The sequence below is a fragment of the Meira miltonrushii genome, assembly GCF_003144205.1.
Source record: "Meira miltonrushii strain MCA 3882 unplaced genomic scaffold FA14scaffold_1, whole genome shotgun sequence".
Lineage (NCBI taxonomy): Eukaryota > Fungi > Basidiomycota > Exobasidiomycetes > Exobasidiales > Brachybasidiaceae > Meira > Meira miltonrushii.
The window spans coordinates 2189548-2206607 of NW_020289943.1; the positions used below are offsets into that span (position 1 = coordinate 2189548).

Genomic DNA, 17060 nt, shown 5'->3' on the forward strand with positions numbered 1-17060 from the left:
CACGACCCAAATCCCCTTTTAAGATCCGCTTTCGTTCTTCGTAACCTAACTCATCAATTGGCGCTCCGCCAAAAGAGGCAAGATTGATACTGCTATTGCCTCCTTTACCGCTACTGTTCCAACCTCCTATACTGCTATCGCCACCCGTACCGGCAGTAACACGACTGAAACCTGATTGTCCACCTTGTGAACCATTTCGATAACGCGGTAAAGATGGAAAAGCAGTTACAGTTGAAGCAGGTCCTAAAGCGTTCAAAGTACCTGCCCTTTTGTTTGATTGACCTGCAGTCGTACTTGGACCTAAACCCCAAAAGCCAGACATTTGTCCGAATCCACTTTCATCCGGTGCTGCGCCTCCAGTTGAGGTTTGCGCTTGTTCCCCTTCATTCCCTCCAACTGTTGATCCTTGATGGCTTGATTGTCTACCTCTGCGTGGTAATGTACCTTGTGGTGTTAGATCACCAGGCGTGACTGCTTGTTGTTCGTATCCAGTATGAAATCCAATCAAGATTAACAAATGCAAAATGTCGTTCCAACTTCGATTAAACGTAACACACAATGCATCATCGGGAAAGTTTCCATCTAGCATTTCCATCATACCTTGTGGAATCTTTGGAGTCGCTTCATTTTGACCGTTCGATCCGCCTAATCCTCCTTTACGATATTCTTCATCGTTCGTGCTCTTTCGAATTGAAGAAGATGACGCCCGAATGGTTGATGAAGACGCACCTCTACGCAAAGGTATGCGTTTGATGGTACTTTGAGGTGTTGTTGAAGTTGTTGAGCGCTCTTGCCTTTCTTGCCTCTCTTTTGCCGCTGTATCGAATGCTACATTCGCTACATCGATCACTGTTGCTCTGGTCTTTCTTTGTTGATGAGCATTTGTGATTGTGCCGGTAAGCCTATCCATTTGTGAAGCAGCTTCTCCCAGTAGTAAAACAGGATATCGATGAACCCTTCGCAAGAAACCCTTGATTACTCCAAAAGTGACAAACCTCCTCACATCTATTCCAACAGAATCAATATCATTCTCTTCGATCCATTCGTTGAGCGTGACACTTGGCCGTAAGCTGGAATACAAGGACAGTAATTTGGGCCAAGTAGGTAAAGCATAACCTCGTCTTGTCACATAAGCAGCACATTCGTTCATGATGATCTCATCTTCTGCTAGAATGGCAATCGTTGGTCGAACGGTGTACATGTTTGTGAATTGAAATGTGTCGATAAGTATGATGCATCTGTAATACAACAAATGTTCAATGCATTGTCGTGTAAGCTCGATATCCGCATCTGCCAATTGTGATATTCTTTTGACGTGATTGATCCCGTCCACAAACGGTAACACTTTTCGCATGGTTAAATCCCAATTATCACTGATCCTTCTACTTAGATCCAATAGTGTCACGGGAACATCCCAATCGTTCACTTCTTTTGGGTTTGTGTATGTCGGGAACAATTTGACATTGATCGCATCACGTACCGTCCTTCCTAGTCCATGTGGTGGTTCACGTTTACCTGGCGCAAAAGCAGTCGTTGCCAACGTAGCAGGATCCTTTTGGGTTGCCTGTTCGTTCCAAGCTCTTGGAACGAAGATTCGTTTATCACGTAAGAGCTCAGCAGCTTTGGCTGCTTCTGTGACGTATTTTGAGTGTGGTGCTTCTGGTAAAGCAACGAATGATTCATAGTACGAATTCAAATCTTCAAATAGTTGTTCGATCAATTCGTACATCCTAAACTGTGACCTTGACAGGAAGGATGAGTTCTGTTCCAGATCCTTTAATTCACGAGCACATTTACGTACGATCGGCTCGTATGCCCTTACGTCAGCCCTCCCATCAAAGACGAATGCCAAATTGAATATGAAACTATTTCTCGGATATTTCTGTTGGTCGATTAGCAAGACCGGATGAGAGAGTACTTTATAGCTTTGTCCTTCTTGTGATGTTGTGGAGTATGTGATCAATCTACCACATAGAGGTGCTCGCGGTACGATGTACTCTGACAGATCTCTAAAGTCGAAAAGAGGAGCATGTGCTTGTGGTGGTTGACCTCGTTTCCTCGGAAGATCTTCTTCTGCATCAGAAGCATCTTGTGCGTTTGTATCTGATTGTGAGCCAGATTCCAGGTCAGGACTTGATTGTTCTTTTGAAGAAGATGAATAAATGCTTCCTTCTGGAACTTGAAAGATTACCGTTGGTCCTTTTGTCGGATGAAAGATTGAATAAAAGATGGCTACGATCGGAGGAAAGTAATCTTCTTCCGGTTGTATATTTGCTTGCCTTTCGTCTTCTGATGATAATCCAAATTCAGACGAACTCGTGTATGAGTACTCTGATTCACCCTCCCCTTCATACGTATCGCTCATTTTGGAACAGTGTTCATGATCATCGTTATCAGTAAAGGATCTTCCTAATCCTTACCCTTTGACTGTCCGTGCATGAAAGCTAAAATGTCAATCGCGCATTTCTAATCATACGCTTGTAGCGCGGTGGAGTTTTGTAGGAAGAAATTTTGGACAACATCACTTCCTCTCGCTTGCCTCTAGACGATCACGAGTTGACTCATAGTATCACTCAAGCAGATCGACAACTTGTCCTACAACCTACCCTCACAACCATCTCTGCCTCTGATGGCTTTACCCAGCATTCGTACAAAGATTACTACCGCAATCCGATCTCCACATCTCATTAAAGCATATTCGAGAACGTTTGCAAGTGCAGCTGCAAATCAATCATCAGCTCGAGCAATCATGCCAATCGAATCTTCAATGCGAGAAAAGATTACCAAAGAGTTTCAACCGGATACCTTAAACATACGGAATGAGTGAGTAACAATCACGCCTTGATTGTCGAATTAAGCGTATATGCTAATTGATATACCCTCTTCCTTTAGCTCTGCCAAACATGCTCATCATGCTGCAATGGTAGCTCAGGGTGGCGGTAGTGGAGAAACACACTTTTTCGTAGAAATTGTCGCAAAAGCATTTGAAGGAAAAACACAAATCGCTCGTCATCGTGCAATAAATGCGTTAATGAAGGATGAATTCGATCAAGGTCTTCATGCGTTGAGTTTGCGTGCTAAAACTCCAGCAGAATATGAAAGAGATCAAGAAATGCTTAAAGCGATCAACAAGAGCGGATAAAAGCAAATGCACAACAAGAGAGGAGGAGAAAAATGTATGATATTAGCTGAAACACTGTACATGTATGATGCGCTCATTGGTTCGAGATCAATGGAAATCAAACGAATGAATACTGATCTCGTCTTTAGACCCTAAAGACATAAAGGGTAGAGAAGAAGCGACTTGTGGTATCGTGTGATTGTGTGTGTGTGTATGCGTATGTGCATCGTGGTTGTGTGTTTTGTCTTGCGGCAGATCCCTCTCTCAAAAGCGCCAGGCTGGGAAAGCGGATCCGGACTAGAACACCATCAAGGGTATTGTCTTACATGACCGCACAATTGCATCCTGTGCTCTGAGGAGCATATGGATCTTCCTTTTTATCAACAGGTCCCCAAACGGATGGAACGAGATAATCGCGAGTGCTCTTGCAATACCGGATTAGTCTGAAAGTGAGGAAGGGAGTGGATGGCTGTCAGTGATGGTCTCTAAAGCGATACTTTTTTAGCAGAACCCACCCTATACTTGCTTCAGATACACGAACTCGTGGACGTTCGAGATCTTCACGTAACCTTTGATTATGTTCTGTCAATCGACGAAGTTTAAGCTCTGACATGGATTGTTTTGGTGGTCTTGAGTTCATGATGAAAAGAAAGCGAAACCAAAGATGTCTTGAGGGGGATCTGATCGGTATTTATAGGAAAGTGCCCTTGTGTGTCTTTTTTGCGGTTTTCTCAGGAGATGAAGGAGTGAGAAAGGTACGATTGTGTATATTTGGTCAAAATAGACTTCTATCAATTTGGCTCTTTTCCTTTTGTGTCTGCGTTCGGACCGCCGTTTATAGTGACGATCCTCCTCTTCTTTATACAACTGTCAACCTTTATTACGCGCTGAACCCCCCCTCACGCAGTGCCGCCCTGACTGGTGCTATTGCTGCTACTGCTACTGCATGTTGATTACGCCCATTGTGTTGTCTCTCATTTTAGTCCGTGTGTTAAAGGCGGAGGCCCGTTTGAATCAAAATCCGGCCGTGTTTAAATCGCGGAAAGCGGGGATGGAAGATTTTATTTTTTTATAATTGGGGCAAATGACTCGGAGTTAATGAATGTTACACAAACGATCATCTTCCCGACACACACACACCAGTCATGGCAACTAAACAATGCTGTGGATGTATTGGATCGATAACCAGAAATGGCCTCTCAAGCAGAATCGCATCTCGTCAAATACGAATTGCATCTAGGCCATTGCTCAATACATCTCGTTCCCTTACTACAACTCAGCACACTGTCACATCCAACACACCTTCCATGCCATCTGTCAATGGGCAAGCTATACCATCAACCTCATCATCTTACAAACCCACACCTGCAACACTCCCACAAGCACCTTTCCCAATCTTCACAACCGTTGCCGATTTCAGAAAATGGCGGAAAGAACAAATGAAACAAGACAAAAGCGTCGGATTCGTACCAACGATGGGAGCATTACACGAAGGACATTTAGCCTTGGTAAAAGAATCATTAAGAGAAAATGATGAAACTGTGGTTTCAATCTTTGTTAACCCAGCACAATTTGCTCCAACGGAAGATCTTTCAAGTTATCCACGTACGATGGAAAGTGATATCGCTGCTTTGAATAGATTGGCTTCTACAATGTCAAATCATAAACAAATTTCGGCAATCTTTGCGCCTACCGTACCGGAAATGTATCCAAGTCCAGATGGTAAACCGTTTACGCAAGTTGTATCTGATCAAATTGGAGCATTTGTTGAAGTAGCGGGATTACAGCACAAAATGGAAGGTTCTTCCCGACCAACGTTCTTTCGTGGTGTAGCAACAGTTGTAACGAAATTGTTTCACATCGTTCAACCTGATCAAGCGTATTTTGGTCAAAAAGATATTCAACAAGCAATATTACTACGAAGACTCGTTTCTGACCTTTTGTTCGCTCATCCTCCTTCACCTGAAGCATTGCGGATCATGCCAACGACTAGAGATCCGATTGATGGATTAGCATTGAGTAGCAGGAATGCCTACCTTACACAAAGAGCAAGACCACATGCTAATATTCTATATAGAGCCTTGTGTGCCGGACAGAAGGCGTGGGATGAAAATCCAGGTGATATTCAAGCAACCCTTCAAGCCGCACGACAAAAAGCCAAACAGATTGCAGAAGAAGCGGATAAAGATGGAATCGATTTGGATATCTTGTACATTGATTTGAACGATCCGGTAGATTTGGACAATTTAGAGAATAGAAGGGGTAAATCAATCATTGACCCTCAAACAATCAGCCAGAGGGGCGCAATCTTATCGGGAGCTGCTTTGATCAAAGAAGGTCGCAACGGAAGGGTGACCAGATTGATTGATAATTTCTTGTTAGGATTCAAACTTTAGTTTTTTCGTCGCATGGAAACCTTCACTTTGTACTATATATAATCGCAATGCAATCACTATCAGATCATACTGATGACAATATAATTTCATGCGGTAACATATGTCTATAAAAACAAGCAATGAAAGTAGATCTCGGGCACGAGAGAGTATACAGAGGTGAGGGAGAGAGAGAGAGAAAAATGAATGAATAATGTTCAATGAAAATGAAAGTTTTGCAAGGAATTGCCTTACATCGCCATCTGTCTCGGTCGTACACGAGGCGCTCCTCCTCCAGGATATGCTGCCATGGATTGCTGGGATTGTTGTTGCATCATCGGTTGAGAATAACCAATTGGTGCATTGCCACCGGAAGGCATGATTGAACCTGGCTTAAAACCTCCTCCAACCGATTGATTCCCTGCCATAGGATAACCATTATCGTATGATTGCTGTTGCTGTGATGAATATGAATATTGGGTATTGTTTGGTGATTGTTGCACAAGTGGCTCTGAAGATGATCCTGGCGTTCTTTGACCGTAACTTTGACCTGCACTGCTTGATCCTGAACCTGATCGTAATCTGCCTTGTTGATTAGGCAGCATCAAATTTCCATTCACACCAGGTGATGTAGGCCCATTTGCACTTCGAGCTCCTAACGGATCAATGCGTCCTGCGCCAAAGTTATCCGCTTGAGCAGATAAAAAGATTGCCTTATCGTTATTCTTTGAGTTGTAAACACTTATCGCCCTACTAGAACGATAGACGCTCTGAATTTGACTCCTCCTCCTTGCATCTCCTTTTCCCATACTATCAATCCTTCGTAATCCTGCACCACCGCTTGCTTGAATTTCTTCGGGCGAACGATCTTCTGTTGAAGGTTTTCTGATCATCTTTGATTTTCGATTTCCTACCGCTCCATACAAATCATGATTCATCGGATCATCATCTGCTCCTGCATATAGCGATTTACGTAATTGACCAGGTCCCATACTGTCAATCCTTTTGCTCATCGCACGAGAATATCTAGATTTCCTTTTGGCGTCTGCTGCTGGCGGTCTTCCCATTCCTACTCGTGCGTGAGAGGGAACGTTTCCCTGTCCGGGCACCATGGGTGTTGTTCGTTCTGGGCTGGATGGTGAATTCGGTCCAGCATAGCCGGCAAAGTTGACTGGTTGTCCTGGCGTGAATCCGCTGCCATCAGGTGCGAATGTACTGTTTCCGTTCAACATTGGATGTGCACCTGGACCTTTACGTGAAGATGCCATTGTGGCAGCACCGGGTAATTGAACGCCAGACGATTGACCACGTGTATGACCGTTGCTCTTTCTGCCAAAATAATCCCCCTGTCCACTATTATGCGAAGAAACAGATGTATCAATCGTATCATCGCCCACTCTACCACCTGTTCCCATGGGACTGGCAAACTGTAAAAGACTCAATCGTGATCCCATACCTTTCCCTCCCCCGTTTGGAACTTTTAGATTATTGGTTGCTGCTCTGGTACCATATCCTGCTGCGCTCGGTTGGAACAACTTTTGTTGTGTATACGGAGCTGCCTCTTTTCTAGGTTTGTTGAAAACTTTGCAAAGTTCACCAATGATGAGCAAAACAACGAATAATCCCAAAACAACAGCCAAAATCAAAACCACTTCTACTGGCGATAAACCAGAATAATTTTTTGACGTATCTTCAACAGCTTGGGTAGTAGCTACAACTGATGCTGCTCTTTTTTCGAAAGATTGTGTTGCGGTTGAAATGATTTGTGTTGCCCTTTGTGCTAATTGAGGTTGATCGACAGCCTTTGCACCTAACGAACCAGCATTACGAGCAACAATTTTGACCAAACCTTCTTTCGCCATACTTTCAAAGTATCAGATTTGGTCGCGAAAGAGAGAGAGAGAGAGATGTGGAAGATGATGAATTTTGATTCAAAGGTGACGGTGGAGATGTTGTTGTTTGTTGGCCATCAATCGAACCTGTCTGGCTGGCGTAATCAAATAAATAAAAAAAAGGTATATCAGAGTAGCAATGGAAAAAAAGAGCGGATGTGTAAATAGTCGCGCAGCCGCGATTGGGTTTAGAAATAGCAAAGAGCGGCTGACAAGGTTGAAATGTCGGCGGCATGAATGACCAAAGAAGAGTCAAGTGTAGTGGGTGAGCGAGTAAGATCAGTAGTGATCCAATGCCTACCTCTTGACAGCTATTCAACAGTCAGATATTTTACGTTCCAAAGGCAAACACAGTGCATATCTTTTGCATTGCACAAAGAGAAAAAAAGTTTCAACGAATGCACACACACACACATCTCTATGCCGCGCATAACCGCACTCTTTTCCTACGTATCACACAAAATGTAGATGCAGACTGATTTAATGCCATTTAAGCAAAATTAGCGTGACTTCTGGATAAAATTGCTTGTATCCAAATATAGAGAGGAGGAAAAAAAGAAGCCGTACAAGGGGCTATTTATTGTTTCGGGCACAAGAAAACGAGAGCGCGCGCGCACGCTAAACACGATGCATCTCAGCACAATCGGTCAGCCGCAAGTGATAAATGCAAACTACCATTCTTCGGCATGAAGGGGCGTTTACACAGTGAACGCGTTCATAATGCTCTTTACGCGTAAGGGCGAAGTTAATAAGGGTGCCCTTTTCTCTCTACCCGGCACCCAACGAGTCGATTACAGGGTGAATCGAAAGCGCGTGCGCGAAGCGCACAGGCTTTGCCTATTAGGGGGAACCCCTAATAGGCACCGACACATTAATGCAACATGAGACACATTAATGCAACAAAATATTTTGGTGCAAAATGACCACCATCTGAACATGCCGAGAAAGACAAAAACAGCGCAAAAAGCAAGGAAAGCTGCCGCAGCAGCAGGTGCTGCAGCTGCCAAGGAGCTGAAAATCATACAGGCTGCTGCTGCGGCAGACAAAGAAGCACAAATTCAAGCTATGGTTGATGAGCTTGACCCAAATACCAAGAAGAACAATTACCGGGCTCTTGCAAAAACGTTAAATATTAGCCATACCACCTTATATAGGCGCTTGAAAAAAGGGCAACAAAATAGGTCCGATGCTCGGAAATATAACAATTCTGCATTAACCAAGGAGGAAGAATATAGCTTAAAGCAGTACATACTTGAGGCAGAAGTATAGGGAATAAGCCTAAACAAGCGCAGTGTACAATCTTTTACGATGGAAATCAGGGTAAAAAGGGTAAATCCGCCAGATGAACCTATGGTTTCGCTGAGATAGGTAGATAGGTTTTTATATAGGCAAAACCTATTTACAGGTATCGTAAAACCACTTAAGGTAGCTCGGTTCGATATATAGTAAAAAGTTATAAAACTAGCTAATTAGTATAAACGCCTAAATAAGTAAATATATAAGCACGATATCACCTTAACTTATATTTAGAATATAGATGAAACTAATATTATGATCGGCCTTAGTCGTAAGGAAAAAGTTATTATTTCTTAGAAAAATATACTGGTAAACTACCGAAATAATATAAATCGAGATAGAATTATACTGATTAAAACGATTAATACTAACGGCGAGTTTATCCTACTATTTATCATCGGAAAAGGATCGAATATTATAAATAGATAGGTATAAGCTAGGCCTGATATAGGCTAGGAAATATAGGCTATACCTACTAGGTATATAGATAATCACCTTATAATAGAGTAGCTTAAGTACTTTATTATATATATAGAGTATATATATACTAGGTAGCCTACTTTACTAGTTTTAGATAGTTATAGTAGCTATACTATATTTCTATTCTAGTTTTAGGCCTAATAAGTAAATATATACCTATTTACGATACTACTATATACTATATATATTTACTAGCTCTTAGATATTACTTTATTTTAGCCGTTCAAGATATATTACTGTAATATAATCAATCATATAAACTTACTTTCTATAAAAGGTATAAATAAGGAAAACTTCTTAGTAATACTTACCGGTATACATAATCAAGCCTATACCCCGCAAAATATGAAATCAGGCTTTCGGCAAGCTAGGATTTAGCCCTATAACCTATAAATTATGCTTTATAAGCTTTTGCCGCAGCAAACAAACCGTGAAAGTACACCTACACCTGATGTAGAAATCGACCCACAAACCCTATTTACGCCTACAAGGCGTGGCAAACACCTACTTGAGCATGTTGGCACACCAGAAACATCTCCTAAGTTACGCAAATACCAAGTATACATCGACACATGCCTACAAAATGGTCAGCCCTTTGATCAGGCAATCCTGAGCAAGTACTTGCGTGGCTCAATTGCCGTATGTGTTACAAGTGAGCTGATGCACCAACGCCTAGATGTACAAGCACAAATACGCTCAATGCAAGATGAACAGGCAAGCGAAGGCAAAACCCAGTGTAGGCTTGGTGGTGTTTTAAACCCAAGCCAACTTCGTATGATTTCCACTGAGCGAAATAAGGCCTATCAAGCTAAAGTGCTATCTACAGCACAAACTGCCTATAAGGAGCTTCTTAAAAGCGGAAAATTCACAGGTACATTTGATCAGTTTATTGAGCATCAAAAGGTGTCAGGAGCGGTTGCACTTCGGGCTGTTCAGGCTCTAAATGACTCACAGAATATGGCAAATTTACTTATGCAACAAAGACTAGAAGATAGAGATAGATTGTTAGCAGCAGGCCCATCTTTTCACCGTCATATTGGCACACAATGTTAATGAAATCATGATTTTTCCACTCACCAAAATATTTTGTTGCATTAATGTGTCTCATGTTGCATTAATGTGTCGGTGCCTATTAGGGGTTCCCCCTAATAGGCTAAGCCTGTGCGCTTCGCGCACGCGCTTTCGATTCACCCTGTAATCGACTCGTTGGGTGCCGGGTAATAGCAAGCAGCAGCCATTGTTTTTAATGCTGGCCAACCTTATTTAATCGCAAGGTGATCCGATAAGACTCTGGCGCGGCACCGATCTTGTGTCTCTACCTAATGTGCCGCCCGCGCCCTTTGGCGTACACGTTTTGGCCGAATTAACCTTTTGTCTAAATTCATGGGAAGACTTGGCCAAATTTAGGGGAAAGATTAACACGTTTGTTTGTATTCTCTCTTCCCGAACAAACACAACTTGCACCAAACAAACACTTTGCTGGCAAAGATGGGTTTGGTATCCAGACCCAAGATTAAAGAGAATGGCAACGAGGGAACGAGTGTGGCAACTGCTTCTACATCCACAGCTGATGATCGCCTGCAAAAGCTTAAAACCCTCACAAGGCACGAATTAGCAGAGAGGATCGCAGAGGGTGAAACGCTGGTACTACATAGGAGAAGGATTTATAAATTGGACAGGTGGCTTGCAAATCATCCTGGAGGTGAACTAGCAATCCTACATTTTGTAGGAAGGGATGCAACAGACGAAATTGAAGCATATCATTGCGATCAAACGTTAAAAAGGATGCGTGGATTTTGCATAGCCATGCTTGATGAATCTGATTGGGAAGGAAAGGATGGAGAAGGATACAAACCGCTCGTTCCGCCTGTTCAATTGGGTTACAGGTCAGGCAAATTGGATCATCCCGATGCACAATGGACGGCGTGGAAAGCATCTGAAGCAATGCAACCAAATCTAGATGGAATAGAATCCAGGAACGTACCTTCTACTCGACCGCAAGGATTCCCATTGCCTCTTCAACTGTTAGAGCCACCAGCAGATCCACCCGGTATCAATCCAGCACGAGAAAGGGCAATCTCAGAAGACTATCGCAAAATGCATGATCAAGTCAAAGCTGCAGGGCTGTATGACCTTCGACCGGCAGGGTATATGCGTGAATGTTCTCGCTACGTCACCTTAGCCTTACTTGCCGCATTCACCTGGTCGAAATCATACTATTTGCTATCTTCTTTCTTCCTCGGGCTTTTCTGGCATCAGCTCACTTTCACAGCCCACGATGCCGGTCACAGCGGTATCACGCATAGTCATTTTTGGGATCGCTTGATCGGAAGTGTGATTGCTGATTATATTGGTGGATTATCGATTGGGTGGTGGTGCGACAATCACGATGTGCATCATCTTGTCACAAATCACCCCGAACACGACCCGGACATTCAACATATGCCATTCTTTGCAATCAGTCCCAAATTCTTGGTACAAATATCACCAAGCGGATCCAAAGAGGAAGGTCAATTCGGTCTTTGGTCATCGTATTATCGTCGTGTGTTGGCATACGATCTACCTTCTCGGATTTTCTTGACTGTCCAACATAAGATCTATTATGTGGTGATGTCTTTGGGTCGATTCAATTTGTATGCTAACTCTTATGGCTTCTTGGCATTGAAAGCTAGAAGGGACAAATGGTTTTGGATAGAGACAACAGGTTTGGTATTCTTTTGGTATTGGTTCGCCTACCTTTATCTCGGTGCGATGCCTGCTTGGTCAACACGAATCGCTGCTCTTTTGATCAGTCATATCGTCACGAGTCCGTTGCACGTTCAAATTGTTCTTTCGCATTTCGCTCAATCTTCCGAAGATCTTGGATTGCGGGAATGTTTTGCTTCCCGACAAATTCGAACGACGATGGATGTTCTTTGTCCGACATACCTTGACTTCTTACACGGTGGCCTGCATATGCAAGTATCTCATCATTTATTCCCACGGATACCCAGACACAATCTCCGCAAGGTGCGCGATGAATTCGTTAGACCTTTTGCGAAAAAGTGGGATCTATCCTATGAAGAATACACGTTCCAACAAGGAAATGGAAAAGTGCTCAAAACTTTGGAACATGTTGCTAATCAAGTCAAGATTCTTTCCATGGTTGCAGGTGCCCAAGCAAGAGGAGAAATTCATCGTTAGGGTGCTCTTATTTTTTGTATAATATGATAGATTCCCCTGAACACAATTTGCATAATTATACACATTTATTTTCGTCACTTGTTGCAGATAGCCGAGATATACAAAAAGGTGATTCGTAATGTAGCAAAGCGGAAAAATTTAGATGGGATGTTATCCTGATTTTATTCCTGTGGTACGAAAGGATTTGAGATTTGACCGAATCCATCGGCGGGATTTAGAACGGTAAGAGCGGTTCCACGTAGAACTGCGAGACCTAATGGTCTAGTCTTTTCGGTCAGATCACCTGATTCAGGATCACGAATATATTCCTCGACATCATCCATGACCAAGTTCATCAATTGATCGTATCCTTTCAAAATTCCAACCACTTCACGACCTCCGGTAAATTTAACTCGAACTCGTTTATCGACATGTTTTGCAAGATCCAAAATTGCTTCTTTTTTCGGTCTTTCTGCTGCTGATGTGTTCACTGGAGCGGATGAAGATGAAGATGAAGCATGTCCACCTCTTCCTCCACGATTTCCACCTCTGTGTTGACCACCTCTGCCACGATCACCGCCTCCTCCTCTTCCCTGACCACCTCTTCCTCCACGAAATCCTGATCCTCCTCTTGGTGCTCCCTGGGAAAGGTGTGGGGGAATGTTGTCAGTATCACATGACATGCTCTTTGCCCTTACTTTTCTACTTACTCTGTCTGCCATTTCTGTTTATAGATCTTGTTGAAGCTGATGGTTGTTACTGACTGACAATCTTCTCTTGCTTAAGCCGGCGCGTCTTGCAAAACTTCTCGCAACCCCTGCCTACACACACACACACACACGCCTATAAATGCACAGTCCACTCACTCACTTAAAGCGGGGGTGGAATACTAACATCCGAGAACAAAGGGGATTTCATAGATTGTAGAATGAACACGTTTGCTTCTTCTTTGTTCTTCCTCCCGACGATCACAACGAAGGGGCAACAACAAATCCAAAGATGATTTCGGCATTTTTCATCTTTAATCAAAAGGGGGAAGTCTTAATCTCAAGATTGTTTAGACCGGATTTGAAAAGATCAATTGCGGAAATCTTTCGAATCCAAGTCGTTTCAAATCCTGATGTTCGATCGCCAATTGTGACGCTTGGAAGTACTTCTTTCTTTCATGTTCGTCATGAGAACTTATATGTGGTCGCGGTAACGAAATGCAATGCAAACGCTGCTTTGGTTTTCGAGTTTTGTTATCGAATTATTCAAATTGGAAGATCCTACTTTGGCAAATTCGATGAAGAAAGCGTAAAGAACAACTTTGTTCTATTCTATGAATTATTGGATGAAGTGATGGACTTTGGATATCCTCAAAATAGTGAAACAGACACCCTCAAAATGTACATCACAACCGAAAGCGTCAAATCTGAACAAGCAGTACGTGAAGATAGCGCAAAGATTACCATTCAAGCAACAGGTGCGACCAGTTGGAGAAGGGCCGATGTGAAATATCGCAAAAATGAAGCATTCGTGGATGTGATTGAAACTGTGAACCTTTTGATGAGTAATAAAGGTACAGTCTTACGAGCAGATGTGGACGGACAAATTTTGATGCGTGCTTATTTATCTGGCATGCCTGAATGTCGATTCGGATTGAATGATAAACTGGTACTGGCAAAAGATGACAAGAAACGAGACGATGGAGCTGTTGAACTTGATGACTGTCAATTTCACCAATGTGTCAAGCTTGGCAAATACGACGTTGACCGAAGTATCAGCTTCACTCCACCTGATGGAGAATTCGAGTTGATGCGATACAGATCTACGAGTAATGTCAACCTACCATTCAAAGTACATCCAATCGTCGAAGAACATGGAAAGTCAAGGGTGGAGTATAACATCTCCATTCGCGCAAATTTTGATTCAAAATTGAGTGGAAACAATGTGATTGTTAAAATTCCAACGCCAACAAATACGACAAACGTAAAATGTCAAGTCGCAATGGGAAAAGCAAAATACGTTCCGGAAGAACATGTGATCGTTTGGAAAATCCCTCGGATACAAGGAATGGCAGAAGCTTCACTTCAAGCAGATGCAGAACTTTCTTCTACAACACACAGAAAAGCTTGGTCAAGGCCGCCGATCGAATTGGATTTTCAAGTTTTGATGTTCACTTCCAGTGGTTTGCTAGTAAGGTACCTCAAAGTGTTTGAGAAATCAAATTATCAGAGTATCAAATGGGTACGTTACCTCACCAAAGCGAACGGAACCTACTTGATCCGCATTTGAAGGTTTTTTGTTCCTCTTCATCTATTGTATTATCATCTTCTAATGTGATTCTCATTTTAATCTATAGCAAAGGTAGTCTGTGCTTTAGTCATCAATTCTCACGTCTTGATATTGTTCTGATTTTCAGGGAACAGCTAAGATCCCAACTATTGGAACGTAGTCATTAATTAGCGATCGAGGTGATGTCTAAACGTACAGAGGTTGTAGAGGATATGAGCCAGATAACACAAAAGTGTCGTCTGTAAGACAAGAAGAGGTATTGAGCACAAAAAATGTGCTTAAAAGCAGAAAGAAAAAAGTTGCATCATCATTTGCGTTCAGTCAAAACGATATTGGCAGGTTGTTGAGGCAAGACGATCATAGAAGTGTAATCAGGACCAGGGAAAGTGGTTTCCAAAGTCCAAGAATATCTTCTGACAAAGTAAGACAAAATTGTACCCAATTGCAAATAAGCAAATTGTTCTCCGATGCATCTATGACGACCGGCTCCGAAAGGCAAATAAGGACTATTTCCACCACTCTTAATTGCACCCCATCCGTAATCAACATCTTCATCTTTGTCTTCGGAAGTGTTTGCAACGTTATCCTTATCGAACCAACGCTTAGGGTCAAATTTATCAGCATCACGCCAGACTTTGGTATCCATTTGGCTAACACCAGGAGCGGCCATGACGTAATGACCAGCGGGAATGACGTAGGTAGAATCGGCTGACTTCTCTGTGTTGACGGTTCCAGGAGCGGCCAAAGTGGGTGGAACAGGAATATCAGAGAGAACTTTTCTCATGATACTGTGAATCGGTGGGTGCATACGCAATGTTTCACGAACGACACAGTCCATCAAAGGCAAGGAAACTTTTTGTGTATCATAATCCAAAGGTCTCAATGTTCCATCTGAATCACCAAATACCTTGACCTGTTCTGCGTACAATTCTTCAATAATTTCTGGTCGGCTTGCCAAACGTAACATGCCCCAGCTCAAAGTTGCACTGGATGTATGTTGACCGGCCATCAAAAGAGCGATCATAATGTGTGCAATTTCTACATCGCGAAGTGGTCTACCGTTCTTGTAGGTTTGTTGCATCAAAGAGGCGATCATATCATGTTCACTTTCATCTGCGTCAGTTTTTCCTTGACGACGTTTTTGGATGATTTCTTGGTAAAAGTTGCTCATCTTCTTTTGAGCACGATCACGACGGAAGTTGCTTGGCAAGGGTAAGTTGGGAATGACGAAGTTGATTGGGTTGAAGCCCATGTCCAAATCATGGTAAAGATCTGCGAATGTCTTGTCAAGTGCATCACGAACTTCTTTACCTTGTAGAGTACGACTAGCAGTCAAGATTGTGATCTCGCACATTGCTTTGAAGATGTCCACAGTTCCGGTTGCTTTTGGAACGTTCTTTTGGAATGGAGCAAAAGCAGGATCGGTTGAATTGAAATTGTTCACTTCATCTGTAATTTGACCGACGTAAACACGGAAGTTATCCACCGACAAACCAGTCTTGACCAACTTCTTTTGTTCCATCAAAACTGCATTTGGGACATCATACACCACCTCTTTACCAAAGACGGGAGTGGTCAAATGAGTGTAAGCCTCTTCAGCAGAAACTTGTTGTAAACGACCGTTAAAGACCAAATTGGATCCTTTGGGACCCAATGCAACAGTGATATTTCTACCTAATAGCTTGAAAGTGAAAACGTCTCCATACTTTTCACGATTATCAAAGAAGAACTTGTACGGGTCCATACCGTATGAGATTGCACTTCCGATGATTGGCACATAGTGGAATACGACCGGAGGAGCAGCAGTACGTTGGGGCAAAACCAATTGGGCAACAATGTTTAAGATAACGATAAGGACAGGGATAATGACAGCCAAAGAAGCTGCTTGTGCCACCGGGGAGAGGTCACGTAAAACAGGCGTAGCCTGTATCAGAGATGAAACGACCTCCATCTTGACTAAGTAGGTGATAGATTATGATGGTAATAGGAACAATAAATGCTCCGTTATCATCACAATTCAATTCTTCCAAAATTTAGCCTTTTCTCTTCGCAGCCAGGAAGCCCAAAAATTTTCCATGGATTTCAACAACGCACAGCCTTAAAGGCAACCAACACACGCACCACTTTAAACGAGTTTTATAATGGCGTGTCTGTAAGAAAGCTAATGCAATGCGTAAACAAACTCATTCCACGCGTACCTCCAGGGCGTCTGTTTGTCAGTAGCAGAGGCGGGCAGTCCATACAAGGCCAAATCGCCCATCTCTCGGTTGTCCTTGAAGCTGCACGGAAAAGTTTAAACAGAACAGAATTAGAAGCAGGCAAAGCGGCCCGGTAAAAATAAGCAGACGCGTTTCTCCTATAGTGCATCATCGTTGCCAGCCGCAAAAAGTTTGGATTATTTGCACTGTAGCCAATGATTTACGAATAAGGAAACTTGACAAAAAGCTCTGCTCGTGTGCT

The 17060-nt window shown here is 42.8% G+C and overlaps 11 protein-coding genes across 11 annotated transcripts; 6 read left to right on the forward strand and 5 right to left on the reverse strand.

The window, feature by feature from the left end:
* Positions 1-940: 940 nt before the first annotated feature.
* Positions 941-2365, reverse strand: FA14DRAFT_117494 (nitrogen permease regulator 2; the record flags this gene model as incomplete). Its single annotated transcript, XM_025496234.1, has 4 exons — positions 941-1484; positions 1542-1552; positions 1673-2034; positions 2134-2365. Coding segments are annotated over 4 exons (1149 nt in total), but the record flags the coding sequence as incomplete, so codon positions are not given.
* A 326-nt stretch (positions 2366-2691) lies between these two features.
* Positions 2692-3310, forward strand: FA14DRAFT_159469 (bola-like protein). Its single transcript, XM_025498226.1, has 2 exons — positions 2692-2823; positions 2893-3310. The coding sequence occupies exons 1-2, from the start codon at positions 2750-2752 to the stop codon at positions 3140-3142; spliced, it is 324 nt and encodes a 107-aa protein (XP_025357700.1). The 5' UTR covers positions 2692-2749; the 3' UTR covers positions 3143-3310.
* Positions 3156-4111, reverse strand: FA14DRAFT_159470 (G-protein gamma subunit). Its single transcript, XM_025498227.1, has 2 exons — positions 3637-4111; positions 3156-3564 (listed from the first exon to the last, which is right to left on the reverse strand). The coding sequence occupies exons 1-2, from the start codon at positions 3759-3761 to the stop codon at positions 3444-3446; spliced, it is 246 nt and encodes an 81-aa protein (XP_025357701.1). The 5' UTR covers positions 3762-4111; the 3' UTR covers positions 3156-3443.
* A 94-nt stretch (positions 4112-4205) lies between these two features.
* Positions 4206-5613, forward strand: FA14DRAFT_159471 (uncharacterized protein). The gene has a single exon (XM_025498228.1). The coding sequence runs from the start codon at positions 4267-4269 to the stop codon at positions 5515-5517; it is 1251 nt and encodes a 416-aa protein (XP_025357702.1). The 5' UTR covers positions 4206-4266; the 3' UTR covers positions 5518-5613.
* FA14DRAFT_170253 (uncharacterized protein) lies at positions 5583-7729 on the reverse strand. Its single transcript, XM_025500269.1, has one exon. The coding sequence runs from the start codon at positions 7353-7355 to the stop codon at positions 5745-5747; it is 1611 nt and encodes a 536-aa protein (XP_025357703.1). The 5' UTR covers positions 7356-7729; the 3' UTR covers positions 5583-5744.
* Positions 7730-8008: 279 nt separating this feature from the next.
* On the forward strand, positions 8009-8933 carry FA14DRAFT_159472 (uncharacterized protein). The gene has a single exon (XM_025498229.1). It carries the CDS (start codon positions 8322-8324, stop codon positions 8652-8654), a length of 333 nt encoding a protein of 110 aa, XP_025357704.1. The 5' UTR covers positions 8009-8321; the 3' UTR covers positions 8655-8933.
* Positions 8934-9557: 624 nt separating this feature from the next.
* On the forward strand, positions 9558-10230 carry FA14DRAFT_159473 (uncharacterized protein; the record flags this gene model as incomplete). Its single annotated transcript, XM_025498230.1, has 1 exon — positions 9558-10230. One exon carries the CDS (start codon positions 9558-9560, stop codon positions 10212-10214), a length of 657 nt encoding a protein of 218 aa, XP_025357705.1. The 3' UTR covers positions 10215-10230.
* A 117-nt stretch (positions 10231-10347) lies between these two features.
* Positions 10348-12787, forward strand: FA14DRAFT_129956 (fatty acid/sphingolipid desaturase). Its single transcript, XM_025496901.1, has one exon. It carries the CDS (start codon positions 10650-10652, stop codon positions 12342-12344), a length of 1695 nt encoding a protein of 564 aa, XP_025357706.1. The 5' UTR covers positions 10348-10649; the 3' UTR covers positions 12345-12787.
* FA14DRAFT_176699 (U6 snRNA-associated Sm-like protein LSm7) lies at positions 12506-13045 on the reverse strand (the record flags this gene model as incomplete). The annotated part of the gene is made up of 2 exons (XM_025500687.1): positions 12506-12964; positions 13034-13045. 2 exons carry the CDS (start codon positions 13043-13045, stop codon positions 12506-12508), a joined length of 471 nt encoding a protein of 156 aa, XP_025357707.1.
* Positions 13046-13220: 175 nt separating this feature from the next.
* Positions 13221-14667, forward strand: FA14DRAFT_159474 (clathrin adaptor, mu subunit). The gene has a single exon (XM_025498231.1). The coding sequence runs from the start codon at positions 13323-13325 to the stop codon at positions 14598-14600; it is 1278 nt and encodes a 425-aa protein (XP_025357708.1). The 5' UTR covers positions 13221-13322; the 3' UTR covers positions 14601-14667.
* A 57-nt stretch (positions 14668-14724) lies between these two features.
* FA14DRAFT_159475 (cytochrome P450 51) lies at positions 14725-17019 on the reverse strand. The gene has a single exon (XM_025498232.1). The coding sequence runs from the start codon at positions 16549-16551 to the stop codon at positions 14908-14910; it is 1644 nt and encodes a 547-aa protein (XP_025357709.1). The 5' UTR covers positions 16552-17019; the 3' UTR covers positions 14725-14907.
* Positions 17020-17060: the final 41 nt, after the last annotated feature.